General features: G+C 46.3%; 1 protein-coding gene across 2 annotated transcripts in view; it reads right to left on the reverse strand.

The window, feature by feature from the left end:
- Positions 1-7,886, reverse strand: part of STIMATE (STIM activating enhancer) — a 188,934-nt gene extending 181,048 nt beyond the window's left edge. The window contains exon 1 of one of the 2 annotated variants that reach the window (XM_077452269.1): positions 7,629-7,885. In XM_077452269.1, the coding sequence (XP_077308395.1) occupies positions 7,629-7,776 (148 nt within the window). In that variant the 5' untranslated portion in view covers positions 7,777-7,885. Of the gene's footprint in view, positions 1-7,628 lie in introns of both variants that reach the window. The other variant, XM_077452266.1, reaches the window with a different exon arrangement.
- Between the last annotated feature and the right edge of the window lie 9,843 nt (positions 7,887-17,729).

The raw sequence follows: 17,729 nt of genomic DNA on the forward strand, positions 1-17,729 counted from the left end.
GGGTTATTATCGCTCTCTGTGTCCCCATTAGATTTATCCGAAGTTAAAGTAATCTTCACATTTTGTGGACAGTGTGCTACAGTGACAGGAAGCAAAAAAGATCTATCCATTAGAGAAATGGACAAACATTTTTTGGGAAGTATTTTTATTGTAGTCGGTGTCTTCCTGTCCCTGTGATTCCCACTTCCTATATTTCTTGGTGTCATAGGGACAGAATGTGAGAAAAACACATTTCTGTGAATAGATAGAAATACCATTAAAGAGATATGCTGCCCATGCTCATCTTGTAAAACTATATACGGTAGGTTTCCAATTTATTGCATAAACTACATTTTAATATTTTGTCTAAAATACCTCTAGAAATGAACATGACTTTCCCTCATACAACACTTGTATATGTATATGTATATATATATATATATATATATATATATATATATATATATATATATATATATATATATAAAAAACACACAACACTAGAAAATTATGGAATAGAGTTCCCCAATAATATAGAATCATGCATTATTATGCAATTTAAGACAATATAATGCCTTTCAGTATGACTATACTTACTATATTTACTACACTCTTGTCTTTCAGAGAAGAGGGTTATCCAGCTGGCTGACACAAAGGTCAGATAACGCAAGTAAAGATCTCTAAATTAGGCTGCTCACATTTCCAGCTTCCTTCTTAATAATTTAAAGCTCTCAATAGCTCTGATGCATTCATCAAAACCCTTTTTTTTTAAATAAGAGGGCCTGTAGAAAACAGATCACTGTAGTTTGCATATAAAAACATTGACCCATTGGTTGGCTAAGGCTAGAGGGGCTAGGAATTGGCAAACCTATACACGAAACTACTGCGTTTAGACACAGTCATACAATTAGTAGTTTTAGAATAAGTGAGCAGCAATGGGAAAAATGTAGTTTCTCTCATTACAGATTTTTTTTTTAAATGCTATGGAAATAAGGGCTGGAATAGGAACGGCTAGTTAAAACCTTTTCCCCTCTAGTGTTCAATACCCTCTATGACCTTCCACAGTACTGTGAACATCCAGGTCACTGACAAATCAAATAACAGAATATGACTGATAAGTTCTGGAAACCTACGACTTTGCATCCAGGCATGACATACTGTATGTAGTATACCCATACGCTAAGCACAGGCCCACACTCCTGACAAACAAACCTGAACTGTTTTTACATCAATGTAACAGTGGTTACAAAGCTGCAACGTAGTGTTTGCAGATCTACACACAGCTGGTACACAGTGATCACACCACTGTACAAATAAAAGCAGAAATGTCAACGCTCTGATTTAGTTTTAGTTTTAAAGTGACGCTGTAATAACAGAAGTACGAGGACTTCACTGCTGGGCTCCTTTTGAAAACGATGCTTGACTGACTGTTTCTGACTAAACCACATGCAGACCACCCCATGCACATATACTGTGGCAGGGGGGGCGCTCAATGCCGGATCATGTACCTAGTATGTGATCTTGTGGTGGTAGGTTAAAGCAGCGCCCGATATCTGATTAGAAGCAAAATGCCGGTTAATAAGTTGCTGGTTTATTGAACGTTGCATTGCGTATGCTATGCATACTAGTTCACATTATGCCTTTGTCTTGTAGTTTTTTTTTTTTTTTTCTTTTGTGGGTTTAAGGTGAAAAACCTTCTGTAGTGCAGCAGCCCCCCTTTTACTTACCTGAACCCGATCTTTCCAGCGTTAAGAAAGGCAGTAGAAGCACCAGAGGAATGTCCCCTCCCACCGCCTGTAAGAACGATCAAGCTAAACTGCTGCTATGATTGTTCTTACGGTGCACAGAATCTCCAGCTGAAAAAGATGATATCTGAATGACGCCTGTGTGAAAAGTGTCCGATTTGTCCACCACATCAAAAAAAAAAAAATATATATATAAATCGCTGATCACCACCATTTCTAATATTAAAAAAAAATAATAATAATAAAAATGCCATAAATCTATCACCTATTTTGTAGATGCTATAACTTTTGCGCAAACCAATCTATATACACTTATTGTGATTTTTTTTTACCAAAAACACGTAGAAGAATACTAAACTGAGGAAAAAAGTTTTATTTTTTTTAAATTTGGGATATTTCTTATAGCAAAAAGTAAAAGACAGTGTTTTTTTCAAAATTGTCGACCTTTTGTTTATAGTGCAAAAAAAAAAAAAAAAAGCTGCAGAGGTGATCAAATACCACCAAAAGACAGCTATTTGTGGGAAAAAAAGACCTACATTTTGTTTGTGTACAGCGTTGCATGACCGCGCAATTGTCAGTTAAAGCAATGCAGTGCCGTATCGCAAAAAATGGCCTGGTCATTGAGCAGCCAAATATTTCGGGGCTGAAGTGGTTAATAAACATGGTATACTTACCTGCTCTGTGCCATGGTTTTACACAGAGCAGCTCTAATTCTCTTCTTCTCAGGTCCCCAGCAGATGTTGTCTACTCCTTCCCCCTTCTGAGTGCCCCTACAGCAGGGCTTGACAATTTTACATTTAGGAGACTTCTTTTTTTTTTTTTTTAAACCAACAAGGCTTTATTTTAACGACTGAACGCCTTCTGTTATGTAGCCAGAAGCCGGCTTCTGTTGAAGGGGCATGACCTAAAAAGGTCTGCTAATCGGCATCCGATCAGCACTCCCAGCCAATGGCTAAGAGTGCTGACCGGTGTGTTCTGGCAGACAGAACACACCGGTCAGAACACAATAGATTAGTGGGGAGATTACTGTACTAACATCAGGTAGTTAGTACAATGAGCTCCCTCGATCAGACATGCATCTAGTCAAGGACATGGTGATTAGAGGCCCACCGATATGGGTCTGTCTGGCGATGCCAATATTTAGAAAACAGGGTGGCTGATGGCCGCTATATGATGCCGATTTTTCTTTTTTTCCCCCCTTCATCTCATAAACTCACCCACTCCCACTCCACTCCCCCCTGCTTGCTCCTGTCAGTCTACCACACACTTGATGTCCTCAGTACAGTACACTGATTGGCGGCACTGATTTGAAACAATGATTAGCACTGACTGGTACTAATTGGAAACACTGATTGGCACTGCTCCAGGTGTGCGCGCAATACCTCAATTGGAGCCCCATTAGGAGTGCTAACCCCAGGGAAAACTTGAGAAAAAGAAATGGCTGCACATCCAAAAGGTTCCAAAACAAATGACCTTTTATTGAAAATGGCCAGGATTCACCAGGGACACCAGGTATTAGTCACACACCTGACCTGTGCTCAAACAAGTCTACATGACTAATATTTCTTGTCCCTGGCGTATCCTGGTCGTTTTCAAGGCTTTTGTTTTGGAACCCTTGGATCTTTAGCCATTTCTTCTTTTTCTGAGCTGGCACTGGCAGGTTTCACACTGAGCCCATATAGTGTAACTGTGTGTGAAACTGACATATGTAACTGAATGCAGAGAGGCCAGCTGTCAAAATTTAGAGGCGACGTTGTGGGTGGGCGGGATCCAGCAGCTATCAAACACCAGCCAATGATTGGGCTGCTTAAGGGGGCGGGGCCACATACACATTGCAGCCTGTCCAGATCTCATCCCATTGGCTGGTGTTTGATAACTGCTGGGTCCCGCCCACCCCAGACATCACCTCTGAATTTTGACAGCTAGTCTCTCTCTCTCTGCATTCAGTTACATATGTCAGTTTCACACACTCAGACGTTCTGGCAAGCATCAAGCACCGCGCCGTTGTCAATGGAGTGTGAAGAAAGGAGGGGAAACAGGCACGGTGCGGTCAGTGTAAATCTGCCTAATTTACATAATGGCTGACCAATACCGATTTCTTCCCCAAAAAAAAAAAAGCCCAAATATTGGCCGATATATTGGTCGATCTTTAATGGCGATGGCTGCTTGTATATGCACTGGCCCTATATCTGATAATAAATGTCGGCAATCTAATCTGCTCAACACAAGATCTTCTGAAGATCACAGGCTCTGGGGCCCCCTGCCATACTGTAATCCTCCTCCTCTAACTCGGGTGGAGCTGGTCCAGCCCTGAACCCCCATAATATGATTTAATCCATGCCATGGCAGAGAGAATGAGTGGAGAAGAGATCGCAGGTGTGCAGGCATGGCCAGGGTGGAGCTGCCTCCCTTGTCAGTTGGCACAGAACATCAGGCAGAAAAGGTGCCAGCACCTGCCAGTCAACGCCTCACCCCCCAGATAGTATGAATCAGATAGCGGCACTTCTCTCCTCCACATCTGATCTCAACTTGGAGAGGAGCGCTTTCCTTCACAACAGCAGCCGCAGATGGAACCTTCCAACATTACATCTCCTAATCCTCCCCAGACATTAGAGCTCAGGTAGTTCTCCTCTCTGCAGCAGACACAGAGCACACACAGCTTAATAAAGGAGGGATTGTGGATGCGGCAATGAGCTCTCCCCCTTCCTCAGCCACCTGTCTCCGATTATCCGAATGGCATGAACTGCAGCTCCGCTCCTGCGTTCCGATACCAGCAAACCACTGACTCCGGAGGATCCACATCCATAAGCTAAGCCGCCACCTCCCTGAGCCTGCACTAACAATAGCATGAGGGAGGGCGGCAGCCAGGGTGGATATAAATCAATGATTTTTTAAATCAAACTGATTCAAATAAAATGCCTTTGGAGTGAAAATCTATATAAAGATAGTTTTCTATTCAAGATACATTCATAATTTTGTTTATTCAGAATGAAATGGAGCTTGGTTATGCAACATGAGGCTGCATATTCTTCAATATTTACATGTTTGGTAAACTCATTCAATGAATCCAAGCTCTGCAAGCTGATAACATGCATTGCATTGATACATCATAGTAACCATGAGATAAACCAAAGTTCAGGAATACTCCTTTATCCCATTGTTTTGAAAATCTATGTACACTATAAACTAGGGATGCACCGAATGGGTTTTTTGGTGCCGAAACCGATACCGAAAATGAAAAATACACTAGGCCGAAAACTGAAACCGAAACAGCACCGATACCGAAAATGACTGTTTTTAAAAAATATTTTTATACAGGAGGTGGCCAGAGACTGGCGACACGGTACAGGAGGTGGCCAGAGACTGGCGACACGGTACAGGAGGTGGCCAGAGACTGGCGACACGGTACAGGAGGTGGCCAGAGACTGGCGACACGGTACAGGAGGTGGCCAGAGACTGGCGACACGGTACAGGAGGTGGCCAGAGACTGGCGACACGGTACAGGAGGTGGCCAGAGACTGGCGACACGGTACAGGAGGTGGCCAGAGACTGGCGACACGGTACAGGAGGTGGTCAGAGACTGGCGACACGGTACAGGAGGTGGTCAGAGACTGGCGACACGGTACAGGAGATGGTCAGAGACTGGGGGTATGGTACAGGAGATGGTCAGGTCTGTTTGATCACAGCGCCGGGAACATCACAGCTTTCATTTCAATAGCTGTGTGTTCCCGGCCACGCGCCGTCACACGCATCCCCTCCCCCTTGTCCGGGCACTTTGATAGACAGATCATCCGTCCAATCCTGCGGATGATCTGTCTATCTAAGTGCCCGGACAAGGGGGAGGGGCTGCGTGTGACGGCGCGCGGCCGGGAACACACAGCTATTGAAATTAAAGCTGTGATGTTCCCGGCGCTGTGATCAAACAGGCAGCGGAGGCGGCTCTCCTGCGCTATACACCCACCATGATGGGCGTCACCAGGGGCGGAGCCCCGTCCCCGCCCAGGCCACGCCCCATTTTCGGCACCATTATCGGCTGTTTTTCTCTTTCGGCAAATTGCCGAAAAGGGCAAAATGGCCGAAATTTCGGGCATCACTACTATAAACTGTATGATTGAATTGATTCTGATATCGCTGTTTTATTAACCTGACAGCTTATTATTCTAAATAGGAAACCTTCATTTTGTTTGCAAATATTAAAGATTCTAACTACCAGCAAGAATAAGTCCTTACATTTAAAGGGCACCTGTCATTTCATATCCATCATGGCAGCGCCTGTTAGTGGGCATCCACTCACCTGCTGCCGCCACATCCCTCACCTTGTTGTGTCACTGCTGCATCGCCAGCCGTCCCATTAAAGTGAATGGGACTGTCGGTGAGTCAACAGCGGGACAGAGGAGGAGCGGCTGCGGGACAGAAGTGACAGTTTCTCTTTAAAAACTATGATTTAAATAGAGTTTATTTAAATCAAGCCTTTTTACTAGTGGTTTAAATCATGATTTAAATTGAACCGATTTAAATCAAATCCACCATTGCAGCAGCCAAGTTTCCACTAACTTTACTGCAATCTGCTGGGCGCTTGCTCATCCAGCTGTGTCAGCGGCTGCCGCCCTCTCTTCCTGCTCCATCCCTGGGTCATCTTAATCCCTGCTGCTGAAATCAGGCTGTGTACATCCATAGCACAACTCAGCCATGTCCCCAGGTTCCTCCTCACAGGATTTGACTGGTCTATGGCTCCCACTGCTCTAAGAGTCTCTTGTGAGACTAGGAAGTGGAATCAGTGCTGCAGCAGACAGGACCATGTTAGATCAGAGGAGTCTGGTGAGTGTTTAGGGAGCAGTACAACAAATAGAGGTATGTTTTTACCTTAACGCAAGGAATGCATTAAAAGGTAAAAAATAATTGGACTCTAGTGGACGATCTGACCACACAATATACAATCTAATGGTACAGTCTCCTTTAGAGCTACTATCAGCCACTGCCTGCCGCATTAAAGCAGTTGTACACTCGCTGACACTTTTTATTTTTTTAATACCCCTGTAAGGCAAAAGGCATAATGAGCTAGCATGCACCGAATACTAGCTCATTATGAAATACTCACCTTAGAACGAGGCATCGGTAACTAACCTGGTCCACGCCAAGGGAGATGACATGTTGCCTCGGCGTGTCTTCCGGGTATCGCGGCTCCAGCACTGTGAGTGGCTGGAGCTGTGATGTTGTCACTCCTGCGCATGCGTGCGGGAGACTTCTCTCCGGCAAGGTCCGGCATCTGCTGGGAATTCAGCCGAGAATCCCCTGTGCGCATGCGCAGCTGCAGTCAGCGGCTCATTGCACGGGGAATATGGTTTAGGGGATTTTTTTTACCTGCAGGTAAGACTCATTATAGGCTTACCTGTATGTAAAAGTTAAAAAATAGACTATACAACCACTTTAAATACATATTTGATGGATTGTTTCCGTTGGCCTCATATTTTGGTCAGATTGTATAAAGTATGGTCAGCTTGACAAGTAAATCTTACAAAATCTTCCCCCCACTGGTTCCAGTTGTGAAATGCGGTCCCCGAAGCCACTTTCCTTGACTCTCCTCTGGTCAATGTCACCGGATACAAGACAGAACCAGCGCTCACAGATAGTCCGCCGTTCTAGGTGATGACATGGGCGTTGTGGCCCAGATATAGCACTAAAATGTCGGTGGTCGCAAGTCAAAGGTCAGTTCTTTAGGAACAATGGAGTATCCGGAGTTCCGCTTTAACTTGGTGAAGTATCTGTAACACAGGCTGACTTCTTCCACATATAGTAAGAACGTTCTATCTACCCAACATGGAAACTTTCTAGTCAGCACACTGAATGGCAGGAGCTGTCCATCCCTGCCCAGTACAATATAAAACACACACTGACTATACTCACACATCAGGATGCTGAAGGCCATCACAGCAAGCAGGCCCTGCAGAAAGATCCCGAAACTGTCCATGAAAGCTCCATTGCCGCAGCCCTGAGCCGAGCCTGGGACGTCCGTCGTGGCTGTCATGTTCCTGTTCCCGGTGCTGAGGCCCATGACTTCGTTACCGGGCCCGGAGCCAGCCCAGCTGGTCACCGCGGCAACCACAGGACGGTAGCCGGGAGGGGACGTGTCACATGGGTGTAGACACGTGACAGGGGGAAGTGTTCTGTCATCCGCTCAGTAGGCGGAGCTGTCGGTCTGACATGTTAGGGGGCGGGAACGGCGTCATGACTGGAATTTCCTGCGGGCGGGGGAAACGATGTAATCCTGTTCAGTGAGGAGAGCAAGTCGGCGGGATTTGTGTGCTCTCCCAGCGGCCGTCATACCATATTACCTGTGACCTGAGAACAGTGTTGCCGCATATTACCTCATGGTACTACCGTATACTAGGATTCCTCCTGAGCAGCCTCTCAACCGTTTTTATCCAGAAGAATACTCCAAATAAATTTCAGGAAACAGCTACTGAAAGTGGTTGTAAACCCTTACAAACCACTTTGACCTACAGGTAAGCCTAGATTGAGGCTTACCTGTAGGTGCAAGCAATATCTCCTAAATCTATATGGTTTAGGAGATATTTGCCCGAAAACGGGCACCGCTGTCTACGGCGCATGCGCCGTAGACAGCGGCGCACTGAGCGCGGCATTTCCAAGAATGGAGCTGCCGCACATGTCGACTCCCGTGCGCATGCGCGGGAGTGACGTCATCGCGGCTTCGCCGAATGACAGCGGCGGAGCTGCGAGACGCCACCAGCAAGATGGATGCGGCGGACTACAGGGGACAGCGGTGACATCGCTGGCTCCTGTGTCAAGTAAGTGAAACATAATGGGCTACTATGCGATGCATAGTAGTCCATTATGCTTTGCCTTTTGCAGGGAATGAAAGAGGAAGTAAACCCATCAGGGTTTACTTCCTCTTTAAATGAATTCATTGGGGGGGGGGGGGGGGGGTCAGTGAGAAGAATGTGCCTTGCCACCAAGGAATTTTTTTAATTCTTGCACATGCATGTTAAAATCTGCATTTTTTGGGGTTTTCCGTGTTCCAAATTCCATTCTCATGTACCATATTCAGACATCCTGACCTGCAAAAACTCATTTCAGGGAGGTGACAGGTCACGCCGACCCCCCCAAATGAAATGCAGCCTTACCAGTGCCAATTAAATGCAGCCTGATCAGTGCCCAATGAAATGCAGCCCGATCACACAGCTGGGGTACCGGCCCTGGGGTCTGGCTGCTGGTCGAGCTGCTCTGGCTGTGGCTAAATGACAGACACAGCAGGGAGATCGCCCTGCACTCACAGGTGTCCGGGAGCCCGCAGCCAAATGCCGGAGATTTGAGACGTCTGCATATTCTGTGTTCCATGTTCCAAATTCCGTGTTCCAAATTTGGAAATCCCGTGTTCTGGATTCCATGTTCTGTGTTCAAAATTCCATTTCTCTTTCGTTCATTGAGGGACACAGCACCTTTAATCTTGACCTTAGGGTTATATCGCCACCTTCAGGAGAAGACTAGGCAGAGCATGTAAAAATACCAAAACTGCACAGTACCGCCCAGGGGGGCATTCCTACTGACTATAACAGCTCACTCTGCTTTCAGCAGCTCAGTTTTTTTCTGTCTAGTATAGGCCATTTTCCTGGCGCTCTCAGATGTTTTTTGCTGAGGTGGCCAGCGGCCATTTTCTGGTAGCCTCAGGTTTATTTTACTCTAGCGCTGGTAGGCTGGTTCAGCCTGGAACAGCACGAAACTGACAGAACACCTCGTGGCTGGCACAGGGGAGAGCAGACAGTAGCAGCACAGCGCAGTACCTAGGTCAGGGTGGTGAATGCTGCGGGGGGGGGCCCTTCAGTCTGTGGCAGCTAGGACAGTAGGCATTTTGTGTGGCTTTCCTTAGGTCCCTAGTGGTGACAGGCGAGAGTGTGTCAGTATGGCGTCAGAAGCTGGCGCTTCTTCCCCAGACATCCCGGTTATTGGAACCTGGTTCCCCTGCACCTGCGGTGCCTATGGACGCGCTGATGGCAGTCTTGGAGTCCTTTGTTGCCAGGGTGGAAGCGGCATGCGGGCGTAAGGGGGGTAAAAAACGCTTGCTTCCCCCACCGTATTATGGGGACAGCTCTGATTCAGAAGCAGGTCCCGCTGTGACAGGTGGCCCCTGTTCTGACATTTCAGAAGATGCAGACCAGGACCGTTCGGAGAGTGAGGATGACTTCGTCCCCGGGTCAGTGCAGGAAAAAGCACTAGTAGGAGCACTTATCACAGCTGTGCGGTATACCTTAAAGATAGAGGATACGGCGGGGGCATCTGCAGAGTTGTCGGTCCCTTTTGGGTCCCACAAGCTGGCCCGCACTGCTAAGGTGTTTCCGTATTTAACTTATTTTTATAAGTTTATTTACAAGGAGTGGGAAAGCCTGCAGAGGGCCTTTTCTGTCCCGAGACGGATGGCGGTGCGTTACCCCTTTGAGTAGAGTTTCCTGAAAAAATTGACATTTCCTCCAGTTGTTGACCCCCCAGTATCCAGGTTAAATAAGGGAACCACAATTCCGGTGGAAGGGTCCCCCTCTTTCAAGGACCCTGCCAACAGAAGGGCCGAGGCGGTTGCCTGGTCCATGTTTACGATGGTGGGGTCAGCATTGCGGCCAGTGTTAGCCAGGGCCCTAGTGTCACAAACACTTACTGAATGGGCTAAGTTGTACTGCGAGTTGGAGAAGGCACAGGTTTCCCCAGTCTGTGTGGAACTGGCAGACCAGTTGGTGTATGGCCTGAAGTATGTCTGATGCGCCCCTGGATACGGCCCCCTTGCTTTCTAGAGCGTCAGTATCAATAGTGGTGCTGCATCACCTGATTTGACTTAAATGCTGGTCTGCGGACCAGGCTTCTAAGAAAGCGCTGGCGGATTTGCCTTTCCAAGGTGAGAGGCTATTTGTAGCCTCGCTGGATTACATTATTAAGAATGTTACTGGGGGAAAGAGTACTTTGCTCCCACAGTCCAGAAAGGGTAAGGAGCCACGCCTTAGGCAGGGGCCCTCCTTTTCCGCTCAGAAGCAGATTTTTCATCCATCCAGGTCGGCAGGTAAGCATTCCCAGTCCGACAAGGGCCCGCTGAGGGACAAAAGCGCCCCTGGTTTCGCAAGCCTGCTAGCAAATCTGTTGCTGCATGAAGGTTTGCTCTTGGGTGGGGGGTCGCTTTCAGGAGTTTACAGTAGGGTGGATCTCCCTCCTTTCCGACCAGTGGGTCTGCAAACTGGTTTCGTCAGGCTACAGGATAGCGTTTCTTGTCTGCCAAACAGGTTTTTTCACTCCAACCTTCATCTTCTTCCAGCTCGTCGGGAGGCCCTGTTTGGGATTCTACTCCAATGTGGTTTTAGTCCCAAAGAAGGAAGAGGTCTGTCCAGTCTTGGATCTCAAGGCCCTCAATGGCTTTGTGAAAGGGCAAAGGTTCAGGATGGAATCGGTTTGTTCTGTGGTCGCTGCACTCCATCAGGGGGATTTCTTGGCATCCTTGCACATAAAAGACGCATACTTGCATGTCCCTATATGTGTCAGGTTTCTACAATTTGCGGTTGGGGACGAGCACTACCAATTTGTAGCTCTCCCCTTTGGCCTAGCGTCGGTGCCAAGGGTCTTCACCAAGGTGCTAGCCCCAATTCTGGCATTGCTAAGACAACGGAGGATTGCAATCATGGGTTACCTGGACGACCCCCTCCTGAGAGCAGCTTCTGACTCAGAATTAAAGGAGGATGCGACGATCACCATACAGACTCCGGGAGTTTGGTTGGGTATTGAACCTCCAAGTCGGTGTTGGTGCTGACTCAATGCCTGGAATACCTGGGCTTGATTCTGGACTCCTCAGAGGCGAGAGTCTTTCTCCCTTCAGACAAGCTGCAGACTCTTCAACCTGCAGTGAAGTTATTGATGTCCCGCAGGTGGTCGTCGCTGCATTTTTGAATGCGAGTTCTGTGTCTCATGGTAGCCACTTTCGAAGCGGTACCGTATGCTCAATTCCACACTCGAGTCTTGCAGAAAGAGATCCTGTCCAAATAGGAAAAATCTCCAACATCCCTGGATTGTCAAATTCGGGTGAGACAGCTAGTCAGGGATTCTCTTCTCTGGTGGCTGAGGTCTCCGGCCCTTCGGTCCAGGAAGTCGTTCCTTCCTCTTCATTGGACGGTGATCACAACGGATGCCAGCCTGACCGGCTGGGGGGGAGTTTGGGACGTACAGTTGGCCCAGGAACGCTGGATTCTGGTGCCAACTCAATGCCTGGAGTACCTGGGCTTGCTTCTGGACTCCTCAGAGGCAAGAGTCTTTCTCCCTTCGGACAAGCTGCAGACTGTTCAAGCTGCAGGGAAGTTGTTGGTGTCCCGCTGTGTTTTTGCATGCAGGTCCTGGGTCTCATGGTAGACACTTTTGAGACGGTACCGTATGCTCAATTCTACACTCGAGTCTTGCAAAAGGAGATTCTGTCCATATGGGACAAATGTCCGTTGTCCCTGGATTGTCAAATTTGGGTGAGACAGCTAGTCAGGGATTCCCTGCTCTGGTGGCTGAGGTCGCTGGCCTTTCGGTCCGGTAAGTCGTTCCTTCCTCTTCATTGGACGGTGATCACAACGGATGCCAGCCTGACCGGCTGGGGGGGAGTTTGGGACGTACAGTCGGCCCAGGAACGCTGGATCCTTCAAGAATCCCGCCTGCCGATCAATGTGCTGGAACTTTGGGCTTTCAGGTGGTGCCCCTCCACGTTGTCACAGAGTTTACATGGTGGTTCAGTCAGGATCCAGTCGGCGTGGCGGTGGCGTATGTCAACCATCAAGGAGGGACAAGGAGCTCAGCTGTGGCGCTGGAGGTCGCTCACATCCTGCAGTGGGCAGAGCGGCAAAATATTTCAACTCATTTGCCTAAGGTGGGGCACGTCAGATGTAGATCTCTTGGCCTCTCGGCTCAATCGGAAGGTACAGAGATTTGTGGTCAGGTCAAGAGACCCCTGGGCGGACGCGTTGGTGGCTCCATGGGGGCACTATTGGCTGATTTATGCCTTCCCCACACTCAGACTCCTACCACGTCTGCTACGCAGAGTGGAGGCTGAGGGGATTCCAGTGATTCTGATTGCCCCAGATTAGCCTCAACGTCCTTGGTATGCTGACATAGCCAGAATGATGGCGGATGTTCCTTGGCAGCTGCCGATGCGAGAGGACCTTCTGTCTCAAGGTCCAATACTTCATCCTGCTTTACCATCTCTGGTTTTAAAAGCATGGCTGTTGAAAGCTAGGTGCTAAGTGAGCGAGGACTGTCGGATTCGGTAATCTCCACTATGCTGAGGGCACGGAAGTCCTCTTCTCTGGAGATTTATCATCGTACGTGGAAGGCCTACATCTCCACGTGTGAGGAGATGGGGTGGTGTCCACGTAAATATTCAGTTTCCAGGATCCTGCTGTTTTTTCATCGAGTAGTGGATTAGACACTTGCATTAAGCACCATTAAGGGGCAGGTATCAGCTTTGGCTGTCTTTTTTAAGCGACCTTTGGTGACTCATTCATTGGTGAGTACGTTTGTTCGGGGGGTTCAACATGTGGCCCCTCCGGTTCGACCACAGATGCCTCTGTGGGATTTGAATCTGGTGCTCTCGGTGCTTCAGAAACTGCCGTTTGAAAACATTAGGGAGATTCCCTTATTGACACTCTCTCAGAAAGAAGTCTTTCTAGTGGCTATTACATCTGCCAGGAGGGTTTCTAAGTTGGCGGCCTTGTCATGCAAGTCCCCCTACTTCATCCTCCACAAGGATAAAACGGTTCTGTGTCCACAGCCTTTGTTTCCTTCAAAGGTTGTGTCAGCCTTTCATCTAAATGAGGACATTGTGCTTCCCTCCTCGGCCATCTCAAAGAGGTTTCTTTGTATTCTTTAGACGTGGTCCAGGCTCTGTGGGTGTATCTGTCTGCTACAGCTCCTTTCCGGAGGTCAGACTCGCTGTTTATATTGGTGACTGGTCCGAGAAGGGCCTGGCGGTCTCATCTGCCACCATTTCTCGGTGGATCAGACAGATCGTGGTTCAGGCTTATGCCATAAGGGGGCAGGCACCACCTTTTCCTGTCACGGCACATTTGACCAGGGCAATTGGTGCCTCTTGGGCTTTCCAAAATCAAGTGTCTGTTTCCCAGGTGTGTAAGGTGGCAACCTGGTTGTCCGTTCACACTTTCACTACATTTTACAAGGTTGATGCTTCAGCCACAAGGTATTGCAAGTGGGCGTTTAAGGTTGCAACTCCCCTGTTGAGGAGTTCTTTTTGTTATGAGTGGAGTTTATTTTCTTGCTGTTCCCACCCCTCGTTTTTTGACACTGCTTGGGGCTGTCCCAAAGATCAAGATTAAAGGTGCTGTGTCCGTCGATGAATGAAAGATTCCAAATTCCATGTTTTGTGTTCCAAATTCAGCGTTCCATGTTTCGTGTTTCAAATTCCATATTCTGTGTTCCAAATTCCGAAATACCGTGTTCCGAATTCCATGTTCTGTGTTCCAAATTCTGTATACCAAACTCTGTGTTTCGTGTTCCAAATTCCGTGTTTCGTGTTCCAAATTCCATATTCCAAATTCCGTGTTTCATGTTCTGAATTCCACGCTTTGTGTTCCAAATTCCAAATTCTGTGTTCCAAATTCCATGTTCTGTGTTCAAAATTCCGTGTTCCAAATTCTGAATAGGGATGAGCCAAACACCCTCTGGTTCGGTTCGCAGCAGAACATGCGAACAGGCAAAATATTTGGCAGAACACACGAACACCATTAAAGTCTATAGGACACAAACATAAATAATCAAATGTGCTAATTTTAACCACTTAACAACCGCCCCATAGCCGAATGACGGCTACAGGGCGGTTTCTTAACTCTGGGAGGCCATCATATGACGTCCTCTCAGAATTCCGCTCTCACGCGCCCCCTGGGGTGCGCACTCGAGAGCATCTGTGACCGCTGGGTCCACAGGACCCGGTGCATCAGGGATCACGGTAAAAGGGCGCTCATTGCAGCCATTTACCACGTGATCGCTCCGTCAAATGATGGAGTGATCACTTGTAAACAAACCGGCATCATGTTGTGATGCCGGTTCCTCCCTCCCCTCTCTGTACCGATCGGTACAGCGGAGGGGGAAGAGATCATGTCAGCAGCGCTGTGGGCTGCATCTGCAGTGCCCACATCGCTGCTCACCGAATTTAACCCCTCAATGTTTTTTCCTGAGCAGGGATTCCGAAACATGGAATTTGGCATACGGAACATGGAATTTGAAACACAGAATATGGAATTTGGAACACGGAACTTGGAACACGGAACATGAAATTCAGAAATAGGGATGAGCCTGATGTTCGATTCAAACGTAAGTTCAACTCAAACATCGGGTGTTCGCCAAACAGCAAACAATAAGCAGTGTTCGTGGCAAATTTGAAAGCCACCGGAACACCATTAAAGTCTATGGGACACTAACATGATAAATCAAACGTGCTAATTGTCAAGGCTTATATGCAAGTTATTGTCATAAAAAGTGATTTTTTTTCGGGAGCAGGGATTTTTTTTTAATGCTTAAAGTGAAACAATAAAAATGTAATATTCCTTTAAATATCGTGCCTGGGGCATCTATAGTGTGCCTGCAAAGTGGCACATTTTTCCCGTATTTAGAACAGTACCACAGCAAAATGGCATTTCTAAAGGAAAAATTGTCATTTAAAACTGATCGTGGCTGTAATGAATTGTCGGGTATCGGCAATATAGATAGCGTGGGAGTCCCCTTAAAATCCATACCAGGCCCTTCAGGTCTAAATTAAGGGGAACCCAGCGCCAAATAAAAAAAAATGGCTTAGGGGTCCACCAAAATTGGATCTGGTATGGGTTTTAAGGGGAACCCTGCGCTGTAAAAAAATGGCGTAGGGTCCTCCCCAAAATCTATACTAGACCCTTATCTGAGCATGCAACCTGGCTGGCTGCAGGAAAAGAGGGGGATGAGAGCGCGCTTCCCCTCCTGAACCATACCAGGGCACATGCCCTCAACATAGGGAGGGTTCTTTGGGGTCCCGAAGGGTCTGGTATGGATTTTGGGGGACCCTTATGCCATTTTGTAAACAATTTGGCGCAGAGTTCCCCTTAATTTCCATATCAGACCTTAAGGGCCTGGTATGGATTTTAGGGGGGCCCCCATGCAATTTTTTTGCAAAAATTTTGATTCTGGGTTCCCTTTAATATTCATCCCAGACCCAAAGGGCCTGGTAGTGGACTGGGGGGAACACATTCCTTTTTTTCAATGAGTTTTATCTATATTGCCGAGACCCGACAATTCATTACAGCTGCGATCAGTTTTAAATGAAAATTTTTCCTTTTAGAAATGTAATTTTGATGTGGTAGTGTTCTAAACACGGGAAAAATTTGCCACTTTGCAGGCATACTATAGACACCCCCCAGGTACAATATTTAAAGGAATATTTCATTTTTATTATTTCACTTTAAGCATTAAAAAAAACAGTGCTCCCAAAAAAAGTCTGTTTAAAAAACAAAAATTTAATTGATACATGTCCCCTGGGGCAGGACCTAGGTCCCTAAGCCCTTTTTATGACAATAACTTGCATATAAGCCTTTAAAATTAGCACTTTAGATTTATCATGTTAGTGTTCCATAGACTTTAATAGTGTTCCGGTGGCTTTCAAATTTGCCACGAACACTGCATATTGTTCGCTGTTCAGCGAACACCCGATGTTTGAGTCAAACTTACATTCGACTCGAACATCAGGCTCATCCCTAATTCTAAATTTCATGTTCCAAGTTCTGTGTTCCAAATTCCATATTCTGTGTTTCAAATTCCATGTTCCGTATTCCAAATTCCATGTTTCGTGTTCCAAATTCCATGTTTCGTGTTCCAAATTCCATGTTTCGTGTTCCGAATTCCATATTCCAAATTCCGTGTTCTGATTTCCAAATTCCGTGTTCTGAATTCCAAATTCCATGTTCTATGTTCCAAATTCAGTGTATAAAATTCAGTTTTCCATGTTCCGTGTTCCAAATTCCATGTTTTGTGTTCCAAATTCTGTTTTCCGAATTCTATAATCCAAGTTTCATGTTCCAAATTCCGTGTTCAAAAATTGCATATTCCAAATTCAGTGTTCTGAATTCCAAATTTCATGTTCCGAATTCCATATTCCGTGTTCTGAAATCTATATTCCGTGTTCCAAATTCAGTATTCCAAATTCCATGTTCCGAATTCCGTATTTCAAATTCTGTTTTCGGAATTCCAAATTCCATTTTCGGAATTTCAAATTCCATGTTTCGTGTTCCGAATTCCATATTCCAAATTCCGTGTTCTGAATTCCAAATTCCATGTTCTATGTTCCAAATTCAGTGTTAAAATTCAGTTTTCCATGTCCTGTGTTCCAAATTCCATGTCCTGTGTTCCAAATTCCATGTTCAGTGTTCCAAATTCCATGTTTTGTGTTCCAAATTCTGTTTTCCGAATTCTATAATCCAAGTTTCATGTTCCAAATTCCGTGTTCAAAAATTGCATATTCCAAATTCAGTGTTCTGAATTCCAAATTTCATGTTCCGAATTCCATATTCCGTGTTCTGAAATCTATATTCCGTGTTCCAAATTCAGTTTTCCAAATTCCATGTTCCAAATTCCATGTTTCGTTTTCCAAATTCCTTGTTCCGAATTCCGTATTTCAAATTCTGTTTTCGGAATTCCAAATTCCATTTTCAGAATTTCAAATTCCATGTTTCGTGTTCCAAATTCAGTGTTAAAATTCAGTTTTCCATGTTCTGTGTTCCAGAATCCATGTCCTGTGTTCCAAATTCCATGTTCAGTGTTCCAAATTCTGTGTTCCGAATTCCATAATCCAAGTTTCATGTTCCAAATTCCGTGTTCAAAAATTGCATATTCCAAATTCAGTGTTATGAATTCCATATTCCATGTTCTGAAATCTATATTCCGTGTTCCAAATTCAGTTTTCCAAATTCCATGTTCCAAATTCCATGTTTCATGTTCCAAATTCCG

Source organism: Lithobates pipiens, unplaced genomic scaffold, assembly GCF_037356315.1.
Source record: "Lithobates pipiens isolate NorthernLeopardFrog02 unplaced genomic scaffold, aLitPip1_a1.2 Scaffold_23, whole genome shotgun sequence".
Taxonomy (NCBI): domain Eukaryota; kingdom Metazoa; phylum Chordata; class Amphibia; order Anura; family Ranidae; genus Lithobates; species Lithobates pipiens.